The sequence below is a fragment of the Equus caballus genome, chromosome 4 (genome assembly GCF_041296265.1).
Source record: "Equus caballus isolate H_3958 breed thoroughbred chromosome 4, TB-T2T, whole genome shotgun sequence".
NCBI classification, from domain to species: Eukaryota; Metazoa; Chordata; class Mammalia; order Perissodactyla; family Equidae; genus Equus; species Equus caballus.
In genome coordinates, this window is record NC_091687.1 from 64,737,423 (window position 1) to 64,754,412 (window position 16,990).

Consider the following 16,990-nt stretch of genomic DNA (forward strand, 5'->3'; position numbering starts at 1 on the left):
TCACTGTGCTACTGCGAGGATACAGTGCTATTCATACTCCTAGAAGTTTCAAAACATTTATCTGTCCCAATCCCCAAGAATTCATTTAGAGGCCTTTTACGGAACACCAGGGTTAATTGTTTGGCAGCCGGCTTGGGTGTCTGAATTTACCTCTTGTCCCTCCCTCCCCTGGGCTTTTGACTAGGGGGCTAAACACCCCAAGACAACAGCACAATGGGATACAGGAGCTTTGCCTTAACAGTTGGGGAAGAGCCTGAAAACCCCCAATTCAGAACTCTGGCAGACTGTGAAATGGAGAATGCCCTTAGGCCAGTGGTTCTCAACCTCGGCTCCACCTTAGAATGACCTAGAGAGCTTTCAAAAATCCTGAAGGCCAGCCTGCACCTAGACCAACTAAATGAGAATATCAGGGTGGGACCCGGGTGTCAGTATTTTGAAAGCTGCCAGGTGATTCCAGCGTCCAGTGAAGGGTAAGAGTCTCAGCCCCGGGAGAGCCTGCCGCCTCCTGTTTCCTGTGGGGCCCAACTCCAGGAGAGGCCGTCCCTTGGCTTACCTGTTCAGCCCTAAGTGTGGAAGAGGAAGAGCCTGGCTGGCCTACCCCTGAGGGCCAAAAGGGCAGGGAGGCAAGTGCTTTAGGGACACAGGAAGCAGAGGAAAGCAAGGTGGGGGGTTGACCACACAGTGATGCTGCCTGTTAATCAACAGGAGCTGGTTGTTGTCCGGTGCTGAGCCAGTCCGATTGGGTAGGAGCTGGTAAGAAGGGAACAGAGTCACAAGCTGGGGTGAGGGTCGGATGTGTTCCCCACCCCACAACCTGACTAAGGCCTCCAATCCCAGACATTTGTGGACCAGCATGGGAAATCATCATGTCCAGGGTTAGCGCAAGACGAGGAACTAGGCTCTTTGACCCTCTTTCCCCCTCTCAAAGGGACCTTGGTGACGTCCCTTCTCCAGGGTTCAGCTTCCTGCAGAGCAGACCAAGCCTGCTCTCTGCTCAGGTCAGGGGTCCTCTTGGGACCAGCCTGGGAAGATCTTTCTCTGCTGGTCTGTGGGATTGCACATTTAGAGAAGTGACCTTGTGTGCTTTTAAAATAGTATGTAAACACTACTTCTCTGAATAAAGAGAGAGAGAAAGGAGCAGGATAAAGATGGACGGAGGAAAATCACTCCCACCTGGCATTTAAATAGACCTTGAAGACGTGGTGATGGGAGGAGACAGGTGCTGTGTCAGTTCAGCAGACTCACATGAACTGCCCACAATGCACCAGGCCCCAGGCTGGCACCAGAGACCACAAAGTGTAAGAAACAGGGTTCCCACCATCAAGCACCTACCGTGCACATCCTGAGATAGTAGTGTGAGAAATTAGCTCCGTCAAAATGGAGTGTCTCAATCATTGTTTAAAGAGCTAAGGGCACCATGGTGGGTGTGAGAGTGGAGGTGGAGGATGGGGGCCTGAGGCATAGAGAGTGGGTGGAAGGGTGTTCCCAGCTGAGCACCACATCGTGTGTAAGGGCATTAGGTGCCTGGCTGGGGATAAGACCTCACAGGCTGCCAGAGAGGTTAGGTTTGGTGGGACAGAGTGTCCCCATCATGTGAAATGTTCACAGGAGTCAGACAGATGAGGATCTGTCAGTGTTTTGATTGGAGGACACAGCTTAGGTGTGCAGTAATAGCAGACCCCCTCATACTGTGCTCTGAAGGAGGCTCACTGACTCACCCGGGCAGAGGGCCTTACAGATGAGGAGACGGAGGCTGGCCTCCCCCTGCAGCACACAGCCTGCCTCACAGAGCTCTCTGCATGGCCAGGATTGCAGAGCAGAATACTCCTCCGTAAACAGGCAGCTGGATTTCAAAGAGAGGACCCAGGAGGAGCCAGGCTGCAAATGGATAGTTCCATCTCCTCAATTCACCAGAAAAGAGGGCAGAGAGAGGCCAGGCGTGTTACCCTACCAGAGGTGCCTCCATGTGAAAAGAAGAGGACAAGGAGATGTGTTCCCTCCTTAGACATCCCTTCTAAGGCATTGGAACTTGTACCTATAAGCAGAGACGAGCTGTCAGTAAAATACTGGCATTATTTACTTACTGCCAGTACAGGGAGCGACACTGTTGGGGACCACCTCAGCTGTTCCTGGCCGTGTTCTAAGTGCTCTGCATATCTTATCATAAGTCCTTGATGTAGAAAGTTTATGTGTAGGGAAAAGGACGTCCAGAGAGGCCAAGTGACTTGCCTAAGACCTCACAGCAAGTTAGAGGCAGAGCCAGGAATTTGAAACCCAGGTATGTCTGAGCCAGATCCAGTGCTGCTTCCACTGGGCCCTGGTGAACTCTGAGCAGGGATGTGAATAGATCTAGGTTGAGACAGATAACCAGTGGTTTGATCAGAGGAGGTAGAGACCAAGGGCAGGGAAGCTGTTGGAAGGCTTTTGAAAGTGTTGATGGGAGGGAGGATGGATGGGGGTGAGGGTGGCTGCCGCTTGGGGATGCAGGTCATGAGAGGAACAAGGAGAGGGCAGGAGCCACAGACCCCTGAGGAGCTGCCTGGGCCTGGATGGATGATGTGGCACCAAGAAGGATCAGGAGGGGACTGGTTTCAGGAGGAGACAACGAGATTTCTATCAGTCATGGTGAGTTGAGGTGCCAGGAGGGCTGCAGGGGGGAGATGTCCTGGGGCAGGTGGAGCACGGGGTCCACAGGTCTGAGGCTGAAGGATCAGGTCAGGAGTGGGGACTAGATGTGCTGGTTTGCAGATGGGAATAAAGACCAGGGAAGGGCCTAACAGATAGCTGGGGGAGGGGGTGGAGTAAGGAATTCTTTTTGCTGTACTGTCACCAAGTTGTAAACCAGGAGTGTATAGTCTTGATTCATTAGTCTTGTTTGTGGTGTTGGAATAACTATGCTCTTGGAAAAATACACACTTCCAGAATCACGGTTACTGCCTCATTCAGGCTCATTTCCTTTCCCTAAGCTGGGGTTTGCTAACTGGCCACCTTTGTGCACAGTCCCCTCTGCCCTCTGTTACACCCAGACTGCAATAGGTGAATATGACCACATGGCCCCTGGAGGCTTTTCAGTTGGTGACCCCGATCCTAAACCAGAAATCTGTAAACGTTTTCTCTCAAGGGCCAGAGATGACATTTTGAGGCTCTGCAGGCCATATGGTCTCTGTCACAGCTCCTCAGTTCTGTTTTTAACATGAAAGCAGTCATAGACAATATGTGAGTGAATGGGCACGGCTGTCTTCCGGTAAAACTTTATTCATGAAAACTAGTACTGCCTGGATTCAGTCTGCTGGCCATATTTTGCTTGTCTCTGCCCTAAACCATTCTAGAAAAGCAGATTCTTAAAAATCTCTCTCTGTTATACAGCCTTTCTCAGTAAGGGAAACCTTCAACCTTCAGACTCGGTAAATTCTAAAGTTAGCTGCATTTTGAGCCCGTGGTGTGCAGTCTCATCCTTGAGAATAGAGGAAAAGCTGTGCCCCACACAGCTCCCCAAGGGGGTGCGGCTGGCAGTCTGTGCTGTGTCCCTCTCATCTCAGAGGAATGTTCAAATCAGTGCCCACACCAAACGAATAATCTTGTGATGCTCAGGAGGCTACACTTAAAAAAAAAAGAAAGAAAGGAAGAAAATCTATTAAATGAACTGACATCCTCCAGACCAGAAAGGGCAGTTGCAATTTCAAAAATAAGATGTGGTTTTAGCTTGATGTGGCATTGGCAGACATACACTACTTCAGGAGCCTCCCAGCACAGTCACATTAGCATGTGCCTACCATCCCTTCGAACCACAGGGTAGAACCTTGTTAATTACATTAGTGTGAGTCGGATGTGGGTCATGCCTGTCTGATTCCATTTCTCCTTACAGTTTTCCTCCTGCTCACTGCTGACCTGGTTCCCCGAGATTAGAGTTCTTCGTGGTCTAGGAGACAGTGTTGGCTCTGTCAGATGAGTGTGTTTTCACACACCTTGGTAGCAGTTCTGGCTTTCTCTCTCTCTCTCCGACCCACACGCAGCACACAAATTCCCTAATGCTTGGCCACTCCAGTTGCCATCTTCACTGTCTCCACTCCGCAATATTAACTATTTTCTTTCTTTGATAGGATGATTCTGCCTAGTTTTTAAAATGTTTTTTAAATGCATTAGGTTCCTCAGTAAGTTAAACATAGAATTACTATATGTCTCATCAGTTCCACTCCTGGGTATATATCCAAAATAATTGAAAATAGGCATTCAAACAAGTGCTCACAAATACTCACAGCAGCAGTATTTACAGTGGCCAGAAGGTGGAAACAACCCAGTGTCCATCAACTGATGAATGGATAAACAAAATGTGGTACAGCCATGCAATGGAATATTATTAGACAATAAAAAGGAGTGAAGCACTGGTACATGCTACAACGTGGATGAACCCTGAAAACATTATGTAAGTGAAAGAAGCCATTCACAAAAGGTCACCTATTGTATGATTTCATTCATATAAAATATCCAAAATAGGCAAATCCATAGAGACAGGAAGTAGATTTGGCAGTTGCCAGGGGCTGGGGATATGGAGAGTGGGGAGGGACTGCTGGTGGGTACAGGTTTCCTTTTGGGATAACGAACATGTTCTGAAACTAGATAGAGGTGACGGTTGCACAACATTGTGAATGTACTAAATGTTATTAATGGTAAATTTTATGTTATGTGTGTTTACCACAATAAAAAACAGCAAGGGGGAAAAAACCCTTTCAATAGGCATCTTTGGGGAAAAAATGCTTAGGTCACAAATATTTATTAGCATAATGATGGTGGAAAGAGTGAAAGGGCCTACCATTGAGGCCCTCACCCACTGGAGAGATTTAGATGGAGCAGTCCCCTGACAAGTCCTCAAGAAATGCACATTTTAGTGGAGGAAGGGAGGAGAAACAGACACCCAGACAGCATTTCAGTCTGGTGTTCCCAGCAAAACCATCCTAATCACAGCCAGCTCAGTGGGAAAGTGGCTGGTTAGAAATTTGACTGTGTTTACATCCCAACTTTTTTTTTTTTTTTGCTTTTAATTGTGGTTTAAAAATACATAATATGAAACTTGCCATCTTAACCATTTTTAAGTGTACAGTTCAGCCGTGTTAAGTACATTCACCTTGTGTGCGACCAGTCTCCAGAACTTTCATCTTGCAAAACTGGAACTCTTAACCTATTAAACAATACTCCCCTTCTCCCCTCTCCCTAACCCCTGGCAAACACCGTTCTGCTTTCTGGCTCTATGAGTTTGACTACTCTTGGTACCTCATATAAGTGGAATCACACAATATTTGACTTTTTGAGGCTGGCTTTTTTCACTTTGCATGATGTCTTCAAGGGTCATCTATGTGGTAGCATGGGTCAGAATTTCTTCCTTTTTAAGGCCGAGTCATATTCCATTGTATGTAGATGCAACATTTTGTTTATCCATTCCTCCAGTAATGGACACTTGGGTTGCTTCTGCCCTTTGGCTATGTGAATAGTGCTGCTGTGAACACGAGTATACAAACATCTCTTTGAGACCCTGCTTTCAATTCTTTTGTGTATATACCCAGAAGTGGAATTGCTGGGTCCTATGGTAATTCTATTTTTAATTCTTTGAGGAGCCACCATACTGTTTTGTATTTTCTATTCCCACCATTTTGCCTTCCCATCAGCAGTGCCCAAAGGTTTCAGTTTCGTCACGTCCTCGCCAACACTGTTATTGGCGCCACTTGTTATTTTCTAGGTCTCGTTTTGTTTTGTTTTATAGTAGCCATCTTGTTGGGTGTGAAGTGGTATCTCATTGTGGTCTGACTCCTGTTTTAGAATAGTGTTACTTTACACTTAGAGCAAAACCAGCCACCATTATTTCCATCAGCAGAGAAACTTCTCCACCAGGCACTACACGAACTTCCAACAGTACTGGGGGGTCTATGTCATAAAATCAAAGGATTAATTGTCTCAAGACTGAGAGAATCAGTAGACAATGCCAGTGTTTATTTCCACCCATGTGGAGGGCAGTTGGACGTAAGGACCTCTGCCCTTGGCGTATGCTAGCCCTGCCTGATTATTTCTGTTGACCGCATCCCTTCATGAGCTGCCTTCCAGCATCCCACTCTCTTACCACTAGTCCTGTCTTTGCAGGTTACTCCTTTATTCCTCTGAACCCACAAAGGTCCTGCAATATCTATAAAATATCTCCTGACCTGCTGTGGCCCCTGGAGCATTTCTCTGCCCCTCTTATAGCCAACACCATCTCCACTTCCTCTCCTCCTGTCCTCCCAGGCATGTCCCCACCTTGCCATGGAAAGAGCCCTGGCAAGGCCACCAGTGGAGCTCCATGTTGCCCAATCCAGTGGTCAGAGGCATTGGCCGCAGTCCATCACTCCCTCCTTCTGGACCACTTCTTCGCTTAGATTTTCAGACAGCCCCCTCCCTCCTCTCCTTCCCCCACTCACTCACTGCTCCTCCATTTGTTACACCAAAAACTTGGAGTCATCTTTGGCTTCTTTCTTTCTCTTCTCCCGCATCCAAGTTAAGAGTCAACTCTGGGGCCTCCTCCTTGGGAATGCGCCCCCAATCTGATCTCTCTCACCTCCTCGGCCACTCTTACCCTGGCCCAAGCCACTGTCATTTCTCACCTGGACGCTGCAGGAACCCGCCAGTGGGCATCCCTGCTTCACACTGCAGCCCGAGTGATTCGTCTGAAGCCCAAGTGCAGTCAGGCCGCCCTCTGCTCAGAATCCTCCAGTGAATTCCTGTCTTGCTCCAAGTCAATTAGAAATTCGTATCCTGGCTCATAAGACCTACATGAGCTGCCGCCGCCACCGCCGCTCCCCCTCTCCTCCGTTTGCTTCCACAGCACAGACCGCCTGCACTTTGTAGATTGTTCCAAGCATACTCCCATGTCTCGGGTCTTTGCACTTGCTGTTCCTTCGGTGGGACACTTTGCCCAGAAATCCGTGAGCCTCACTCCCTGCCTCCTTTGGGCCTTTGATCAAGTGGGACCTTAGCAGAGAGGTCTTCCCTGACCCCTCTCTGGAAAATAGCAGCCCTTCCTGCCCCATCGTTTTTGTTCTCTTCACGCTGCTTTATCCTTTTCTTTAAAGCACTTAACACCTCCTGACATAGCATATATTTACCTGCCTCCTATCTGTCTCCCCCAGTACAGTGTAAGGTCCTGGAGGGCAGGGACGGCATCAATTTTTATTTGCTTATTTATCCTATTTATTCTATCTCCAGGTTCCAGAATGAGGCCAGGCACAGAGACACTCAATAAATGCTTGTTGAATCAATAAATAAAAATTCCACACCTATATACACTGCTAAGCCATTTACAGAATAAGAATTTGAAAACAGCACAAATCTCCAACAAGGAGGTTAAATAAAGTAAGGCAGAGCTGCAGGATGGACCATTAAAGTAGTTTTGTTGAGTATTTAGTGACACGGGAAAATGTTAACACTACCTTGAGAAGTAAAAACAAAACAAGAAAAAACCCCAGTATACTAAAAGTACATAAAATAGAACCTAAGCTGAATTATAAAAGAAATGATTCTGTGGGGCCAGCCCAGTGGCATAGTGGTTAAGTTCATGCACCCCGCTTCAGTGACCCAGGGTTCACAGGTTCGGATCCCAGGTGCCGACCTACACACTGCTCTTCAAGCCATGCTGTGGTGGCATCCCATATACAAAGTAGAGGAAGATGGGTATGGATGTTAGCTCAGGCACTGTCTTCCTCAAGCAAAAAAAAGGAAAATTGGCAACAGATGTTAGCTCAGGGCCAAATTCCTCACAAAAAAAAAGAAAGAAAGAAATGATTCTGTGAATCTGTGCTGCGAGGGAGAAGGAGAAGCAGTTGACCAAATAGAAGAGAGAAGAGACTAGAAATACATACACTAAAGGGTTAAAAGTGGTTATTACTCAGTGGTGGAATTCTGGGTGATTTTTATTTTCTTTATGCTTCATATTTTGTCCAAGTTCTCTATAATAAATATGTATTACCTTTTTTTTTTTTTTTTGAGGAAGACTAGCCCTGAGCTAACATCTGCCACCAATCCTCCTCTTTTTGCTGAGGAAGACTGGCCCTGAGCTAACATCCGTGCCCATCTTCCTCTACTTTATATGTGGGATGCCTGCCACAGCATGGCTTGACAAGTTGTGCCTGGGTCCGCACCCGGGATCTGAAGAGGCTATCCCAGGCCACCAAAGCAGAACGTGAGAACTTAACTGCTGCGCCACCAGGCTGGCCCCCTACATTGCTTTTAGCAATCATTAAAACTAATTTTGAAATTCCAAATTATTGGGAGAGAGAATATGCTTAGCCCAATCCTGGTCTGAGCACCTGTGGAGGGAGAAGCGAGGCCCCATGGGGTGTAGGATGACCCCTCAGTTCTCTACAAGGGGGATGTCGTCGGGGAAGAAGTGATGGGTCTCTCATACCAGCCTCAGCTATGACAGTGACAGCGGGGAAGGAGAGGAGAGGCCAGCTATGCCATTTCTAGGTTTAGATCTGGCAGATACTAGAATTCTCATTTCCAGTGACACCTGTCATTTCCTTTAGTTAGAGACTGTGAGAGGCCTCCGGTGTTGGAACTGGAAAGGCCCTTTGAGGTCATCCAGCCCACTTGCTTCATGTACAGCTGAAGAAACTGAGGCAGAAGTGGAGTGACCTGCCCCTGGTCACAGCTGGTGGCACACCTGGGGCTTGAGCTCCCTGTCTGGTGTTCTCTGCACCACGCCTGGCTCCCTCCCCACCCTATGCCATGTGGACCGTGCCTTGGAGAGACGGTGTTGATGATATCTGCTTCTCCTGGGAGTCCCCCCTCTCTCCTCACGCACCTTCGCAGCCCCAGGAATTATGCTCCAAGGCTGGTAGGTGTTCTGGGAGGCTCTCAAAGACACCCGGCGTTAACGACCAGCCAAGTTTGTAAATCCTTTCTGGACATTCTCCAGATCCTGCAGTGTTCATCCTCTTGTTGGTTGGCTATAAAATGGATTTTTTTTTCCTGACATGAAAATACCTTGGAGCCTGGAGAAAGATACAAGACTGGCTTGGTTTACAAATGACAAAAAATAAAGTTGGAAGCCAGCTTGGCCCTCAGGCCTCTGTTCCTTCAGCCCAAGCACAGACTTTCTTTTTAAGCTCCGCAGTTATGAGAAGTCTTTCACGTCAGGGCTGGTCTGTGGGAGAAGCTCCTGCAACACAGCTGTGTTAATAAGCGGGGGAGGAGCAGCCCACTCCCCGGGGGTGGAGGTGACGGCAGGGGTCACTCAAGCAGCTCCAAGTACAGTACATGCGTGGGATTGGGTAGGGATGTAAAAGTATCTCTTACTATGAGTCGTGGTACCAAAAGTTTGAAAACCGTTGTTTTAGTGAATCTGAAATACTCTGTGTTTTATAAGTTATAGAGGACCCTTCTGTGTGATAGTTCATTTAAAAAACTGTACGTTACCGTAAAAGATTCTTAAGATGACATATGTTCACTGTAGAAAACTTGAAAAGTATTTTTTTTAAAGATTTTATTTTTCCTTTTTCTCCCCAAAGCCCTCTGGTACATAGTTGTATATTTTAGTTGTGGGTCCTTCTAGTTGTGCCTTGTGGGATGCCGCCTCAGTGTGGCCTGCCAAGCAGTGCCATGTCCGCACCCAGGATCCAAACCAGCAAAACCCTGGGCCACCGCAGCCGAGTGCGTGAACTTAACCACTTGGTCACCGGGCTGGCCCCTTGAAAAGTATTTTTTAAGAGATTTAAAAAAAATAGTAAATCCAGGAAGAATGAATTCAGTATATTATTTACATTTTTTACGAATTTTAAAAATAGTCGAAGTCATCCTATTTATATAGTTTCTAGGCTGCTTTTTTTTTCCTACATTTCAAACATCACCCCAAATTATTTGAGCCTTTGTAAATAAACATTCACACGGCTGCTTAGTACTCCATTAAATGAGAATACACCCTAGATTTCCTAAACGCTTTTGCTGAGCACAGGTTATTAACAGGTTTCCACTATTATAAAGAATCTGTGATGAATATTTCTCCTTTTCGCGGTGCTTCGTAAGTAGCACAGCAGCCTGAATTGTCTGGAGGGCTTTGGGACGCGGCTCTTTAATTCCCAGTCTGTGACAGAAGCAGGACAGAAAAGTCTTGTGTCAAATGCAGCTGAGACAGACATACCAGGGACTCCACTGAGAACCCTGACTCACAGGGAAAGTTCTAGAACACCTGGGAATGTGGATTTAAAACTTGGCTACACCAACCGAACCATATATCTGGCACTATACACATATGTGTAAGTAAATGCCAAAGAGAAAAAAAAAATCTGGAGGAATATACACTGGACTTTTAGCAGAGGTGACTCTGGGAGAGAAATTGGGATTAGAAGGAGGGGCGGGCAGAGAAGAGACACTTTTGGTTATTTTTTTTCTATCATCTATATTCTTTGAATTTTTAACTACTAGACTATATTTATATGTAACTTTAATATTTAAACATAATATATTTGAGAGAATGAGTGGGCTCCTCACGGCATCATGGAACAGAGCCTGGTTTATGTCGCTGTACTTATCTTTTATGGTGCATGGCACATTCAGGGGACTGGACAGATGAGGGACTCTGGGGATGGTGGTTTGTTTGGAGCTAAGAAGCTCTCACATGCATTTAGATGATGAGCTTTCATAACTTATTCTCCTCCCAGTATATTGGGCGTGACACCCGTGTATCCACAGTCTTTGACTTAGAAGCGGTGGGTGGAAACACACGGTCGAGGGCCAGGAGCCTGAAGGTTTCAGGTTGGCGGGCTCGTGTTTCCCTTGGTCCCTCTAAGTGCCCATCGGTGTAGCCAGAGCTCCTCCGTGAAGCGCACAGTGGTCCCTGGGCCAGTAGATGATGAGATGGTTCCTGTTTCTTTCAGGCCGTACACCTGGTCCCTGGCTCCACGCCGAGCCGGCCGGGCAGGGCTCCGATGACATCAAGGGCAGAAACTCTCAGGTAACACGTCCCGCGGGTCTCTGAATGTAGATCAGGAATTCTCCTCAGGGAGCCCAGAAATGTTGAGGGTGTACTTTCTCCTTAACAGCTTTACACTTTCCTCAGGCTCTTTTACCTCAGGGAGAGCCGTTTGGTGTCCCTTTGTTCCCTGCTGGAGTGAAACACTGGAAATTCCAAAATCTGAAGAGTGAAAGGGGGGTTTCCCTGGAATCACCCCCGTGACATACAGAGAAGTTTGACAACCCAGAGCCCCTTTGGAATCACTCTGCCACAGTCACCCCCTTCAGTCCCCATTCATTCTTCCCTCGTTAGGATGGCATGAGAAACCTGAGAGAAAAATCCTATAATGTGTATAAAACGTAATTCAGTGTCCACTCTCATCTGTAGAATACATGCACTCTTGGGTTTTTTCCTCCCCCATCAACATTATGATGAATTTTGGTCAAATGTAGTCACAATTCAAGTCCTGGTGGCTAGAGGAAAGCTGGGAAGGGAAGCAGATGGGTGCTTGGGTGGTAAGACAGTCTTTGAGAAAATGCCCTCATTCTCATGCAAGGCAGCTTGGGCCGAGTGTTGCCCGACCTAAGAGGAGATGACGTCTCCTACCGCACACAACAGCGCCTCATCTTTAAAGGCGTTTTGTTTCTTTGAAAACACGCATTCAGTGCTACCCTGGCCGCCTCCTGTTTCAGAGCTCTGGGTGACAGAGGGTGGCCTGCTGTTAAATTGGATCTTAGCTGTGTGGAACCTCAAAGAAAGAGACGTGGGAAGGAAGGAGCTAGGTTCCTGGAAGCTGGGATGAGTTCCTTGAAGGAGGACAGCATCTCCTCCCTTTTCTGACCACGGCTGATCCAAGAATTGCAAAAACCATTCTCAGATGATCACAGGCCCAAATCGGGCTGTATGAGTGCAGTTCAGGAAGAAGTATGTATGCAGAGGAAAAAAGAGGACAAGAAGGATACACACAGAATTGTTAGTAGGCATTCACTCTGGGAGATGATGGCTGATTTTTACTTTCTTCCTAGTGTGTTTCTGCAATTTCTGAATTTTCTACAATGAAGACATTACTCCTGTGGTCAGAAAAATATAGTAATAATCAAAATAATAGTCCCTACGTTATATAGCTCTTTACATGTTTCAGATAACCTGCATATGTTATCTCATTTGATCCTTTTAGTAACCCTGGGATATAAGCTGGAGAGATTCCTTTAAAGCTGTTTTTTCAGACGAGAAAACTGAGCTCCAAGGAATTAAGGAGCTTGCCCAAGGTCACACGCCCAATCTCTGACTCCTTGTCCAGTGCTCCGTCAGCTATACCTCACTGCTTTTCCTGGCGTGGTAGAAGTGCCAGGGCAGGGGTCACCCTCACCTCAAATGTGGCAAGCACAGTCGAACATTGTGCGATGTCTGATCCCTGGCCTCGTGGCAGGCACACACCTAAATCACCCAAGCTCATGAGAGTCTAGTCAAGGATAGACTGTCAAGTCTCTCTTGAGCATCCCACAGTCAAGAAGATCTTCTTTAGGTCTCCCATCTGAATCATTTTCATGTCAGTACGACAAAAAGCAATCACCCAGAGAAGTCACGAGGTTCCAGACATAGCAGACAGTGCCCCAGGGGTGCTCTTTTCTTATGGATACAGGCCCAATTGGTCCCTGCACAGGTGGGAGCCCTGGGCTGGAAATCTGAAGGCTTGGGGCCCTTTTTCTCCTTTTCATTATATGTCTTGGGGTCTCCGACATGTTCTTTGCTTTTCCTGAGCTTCCTATCAAGTGAATTGCTGGTGCTTGGTCCTAGAAATGTTTATAAGGTGGCCTTAGGTCCCCACATGCCACAAACTACATATCCCATTTCATCCCTTTTCCACCCACCACCCAATGGGTAAAAGCTCCTTGCATGTGCTGGGACCCTCAGGCCCTGGCAGCCTTGCGTGAGTGAGGGAGAGCTGTGGCGCCCAGCCCTAGGGTGGGCTGTCTGTGGAATGAGTCTTCTGGCCCCACCTAGTAATGCTGTCGTGTTTCCACAGTTATCTCTAAAGACACTCCGGTGAGAAGACGGATGGTGCTGAGGTCCTGTGGGCCACCTAAGGGTCCACACCGCGGGCTGAGCATCCCCAGGAGAGCGTGTCTGACCCCACCATACTCAAGTTGTAATTCATTCGACATTCAGGCTCTGAATGGAGCATTTATTTATTGTAAATACGTGGTTTGCACAAGCTTTAAATCAATATTATAGTTGACTTTTGAGTAATTTAAAAAAAAATCCATACGCACCATTTCAACATTTTTTAAAATGCATCTTGACATTCGTCTGTCAGTCCAGATAGAGCCCTGTTCCCACCCCATAGAGTCCATTCCATGACTGTAAATATGCGTGCGAGCTGGCTCTTCCTAGATTCTGAATCGTTTTTAGAAGAACCCTTAGTTTGCAGATAGTTCTAACGTCATAGTATCCACAACGGCTTCTTATTGGCATGATTTTATATTCTCATCACACCAACTGCAAAATCAAACCAAATAATGCCTTACAAACGATGCAGCTCAGAGAGAGTAGTGTGTCCCCACACCCAGACAATACCACGCAGCCTCCAGTGAACGAGATGCCACATCTCGCTTCCGATTTGCAGTACAGGGATTTTTTTTTTGCTGCCTAATGTAAATGTAAATATAACACAAAATAAAGGCAAGAGTGGGCTTGGCCCCTCCAGTGCCGACCGCAGGGCCCCTTTTGTAACTGAATGGGCCTACAAGTAGCCAATGCTCTGACTGTTTACAGTGCCCCTGTGCCCAAGCCTCCGTGACTTTCCTCCTGGCCCCTCCAAGCTCCCAGCCCCATCTGGTAGCGAGGGTGAGGCGACATGAGCTTTATGAGATTTCAGTATTTTCCCTGCAAGTTAGAAACATACATAACTCATTATTATAGCAAATTACTAATTCTATCTCAGAGGTCTTTTTTTTTCTCCCCTAAATGCAGGATTTTTATGTAAACTATGACATGAAAAAATGTAGACCGAAAGGTATTATGAAATATCTGCCTCAAGTATCTGGTGCCCCACCCCCACCCTGAGGAAACCTGGAACCACCTATCCGGCAAAACCTAGCTCCTTTCTGAGAACTGGTCCAAGAGCTCCCGTGCCCTGTAGCGGGCACCTCTCTGTGGAGGGAGAACTGTGTGAGCTTAGCCACCTCTGAAAGTGGACCGGTCAGGACAGGCTGGACTGCAGCTTCACTCCTTCTCTCGAGCTGGCGAGGGAATGGACGTGTGCTTTTGCTTCCCGCCTGACCCCAGATGCTCCCATCCTTGGAGAGGAAGGTTGTGACAGAGGAAGGAGAAAAAGTAGAAGGAAACAAACAGATCTCTGGTCTATGCTCAAAATAGCTTCAGATTAAAGGAAATCAGGGAGGAAGAGGCAGGAAGACCAGTGAAAAATAAGTTTCCTTTGAAACAACCCATGCATGTGCTCACACCTCAAGGATATCATGCCCAGACCAAGCCATCCAAAATAGGTAGACGGTTGTTAGGAGGGTTTTGGTGAACGTACTGCAGACACCCAGCTGTTGTCAGGAGTAAAGACCAAGATGGTGGATGGTCTCCCACATTATTGTTGTGCTTTCTTTCTCCTTCCAGATAGAAACAACTGAGCAGGTCAAGTTCCCTTCCCTGGGGAATAAATCATGCCAAATTGTAATAGCTAAATCAATGGGAAAGAAGCTTTTGCAGGTCATCAGCTCTGGGTTTAGCTAATTTGCTTTATTGGTTCTGGAAGGTTTCAGAAAGGTCAGAGTTTCTTTATTGTAACAGTATCCACTCCACCTCCCTCGAAGTTGCATAAAATAATTACAAAGTTTTAATTATCCTGATTAAGAAGGCCCTAGACAAAGGCAATGCCACCTTCAGAGTAGATTGCCTGCCCTGATGAGGTGTTCATGCATTCATGTTTTGCACCACGGGGATGGAGATTAAAAATAAAACTATTCAAGGACAGAGAGAAGGAATGAGCAGAAACCAAAAATTGCAATTAGGGAGAAATCTCAGGACTCTGGCATCACACCCCTCCTAGACCCAGCACTGAATTCATGCCCTCTGAACTCAGGCCGGGGCACCGAGTTCCCTCTGGCAGGACGAAGGCTTCGCCCCTCGCCCATCAGCTCGTGTGTAGAACATCCGAGTCATGCGCCCCACATCCTTGCATATTCTCGCTGACACGGTCGTCTGAGACTCCCCCAACGTGTCCCATGTATTTTATATTTATTGATGTTCCATCTGCAGATTCATTTCTTTGTACCTAATAAACTTTAATAAGTGGAAATGCTTCTGGTTGTTTCCTTGTTAAAACCCATCAGTGGTCACCAGTACCAATCTAAGCCCACCATTTTTAAGGATTAGGAGGGTTTCCAAGAATGACAGAGCTAAAAGGGTATTGATAGGACCCAACACTTGCTGTAACACGCTGTGTTAGAATCGAGACCTTTCTTTTTTGAGCTGACATTTCTGACTCAACAACAAAGTCATAGTTTAGTGATGTTTTCCTGGTTTTCATAGCTAACTAAATTAATGGGTATTTGGAAAAACCAACCAAGGGAAAAACTTTCTCAAATGCATTTTTAAAAAAAGAAGATAACACTATATTCAGTTTTATTAATATAAAATGGGCAGAGAGTATTGCTTATAAATTCCTCCAACTTGTGTTAAAATGGAACAACTTTCAACCTAAATTGCACTTAACCCCCCATCCCCCCAACTTAGCAAACCCCTCAAAAGATCTCCTCAATGTCCATTACAGTCTTTTCAGGTGTCCTCTGTGAAACGTGGTACAAGGGCAATGAGGTATACCCGCTAGGTAAGCTGGCTCAGGGGCAAACATGGATCTGAATCTGTTTTGCCTCTTACAAATTTGTGGAATTGAATTACTTAACCAATCTGTGCCTCAGTTTCCTTATCTGTAAAATGAAGACATAAATATGTCCCTGAGTGTATAGTCGTGAAGATTCAGTGACATAACACCTGGGCAAGCCATTAACCCTCGGGTCACCACAGACCCAGGTATCAGCGCACCCCACCCTCTAGGATACAGCCAGTTTGTCCATTACATGCTCAGTCTCAAACAGAGCTCTTGCTGGCTGCACCCAAGGCATGCCGTTTAGATGTTTCCTGGGCTGCTCAGAACACACTCCACTAGCTCCGCTGTTGGATAACAAGGAGAGAGCAGTGATTAAAATTCGTGGATGTTCCCGAAATAAATCTCATCTAGAAGCTAATTTCAAAGTTAGCCGCTACACACTTTGCGTCCAAATTAATGAAGGACCTGACTTGTTTTATCGCTCTCTTCTTAGTGGAGGTACAGATAAACTCTTTAATGATTAAAAGGGCCAGTCCGAGTGGGGAAGAAAAGCAGTGGCCCGGGATAATTGACAAAGTGGATGATGAACTTCAGAGCCATTGATTGTGGGGGACGATGTGAAGGAGCCATAATTTTAGGCACCCCTCGTGGAGTTAAGGGTGGGAGAGGTGGTGCCTAGAGGGATGAGGGGGGCGACTGAATGGGGAGGGGCTCTGGACTCCAGAGGCAAGTTCCAGGCCACAGGAGGCCTCGGCATCCTGCACGAACCTGTTCTGTTATGGGTGGAATTATGTCCTCCCAAAATTCTTACCTTGAAGTCCTAACCCCAGTACCTCAGAGCACGACGTTATTTAGAAATAGGGTTGTTGCAGATGTAATTAGTTAAGATGAGGTCATATAGAGCTAGGGTGGACCCCCTAATCCAATGACTGGTGTCCTTATAAAAAGAGGACATTTGGACACAGACACACACACAGGGAAAACACCATGTGAAGACGAAGGCAGAGATCGGGGTGATGCTTCTACAGGCCAAGAAATGCCAAAGATTGCCAGCAAACCAACAGAAGCCGGGAGAGAGGCATGCAGCAGATTGCCCCTCATAGCCTTCAGAAGGAACCAACCTGTCAACGCCTTCATCTTGGACTTCTAGAGTCCCGAACGTGAGATAATAAACTTGT

General features: G+C 46.8%; 1 protein-coding gene across 2 annotated transcripts in view; it reads left to right on the top strand.

Annotated features, from left to right (window-relative positions):
- Positions 1–15,281, top strand: part of WIPF3 (WAS/WASL interacting protein family member 3) — a 91,019-nt gene extending 75,738 nt beyond the window's left edge. For both annotated transcript variants that reach the window (XM_023639447.2, XM_023639448.2), the window contains 2 exons: positions 10,896–10,972; positions 12,999–15,281. In XM_023639447.2, the coding sequence (XP_023495215.2) occupies positions 10,896–10,972; positions 12,999–13,022 (101 nt within the window). In that variant the 3' untranslated portion in view covers positions 13,023–15,281. The remainder of the gene's footprint in view (positions 1–10,895; positions 10,973–12,998) is intronic.
- Positions 15,282–16,990: the final 1,709 nt, after the last annotated feature.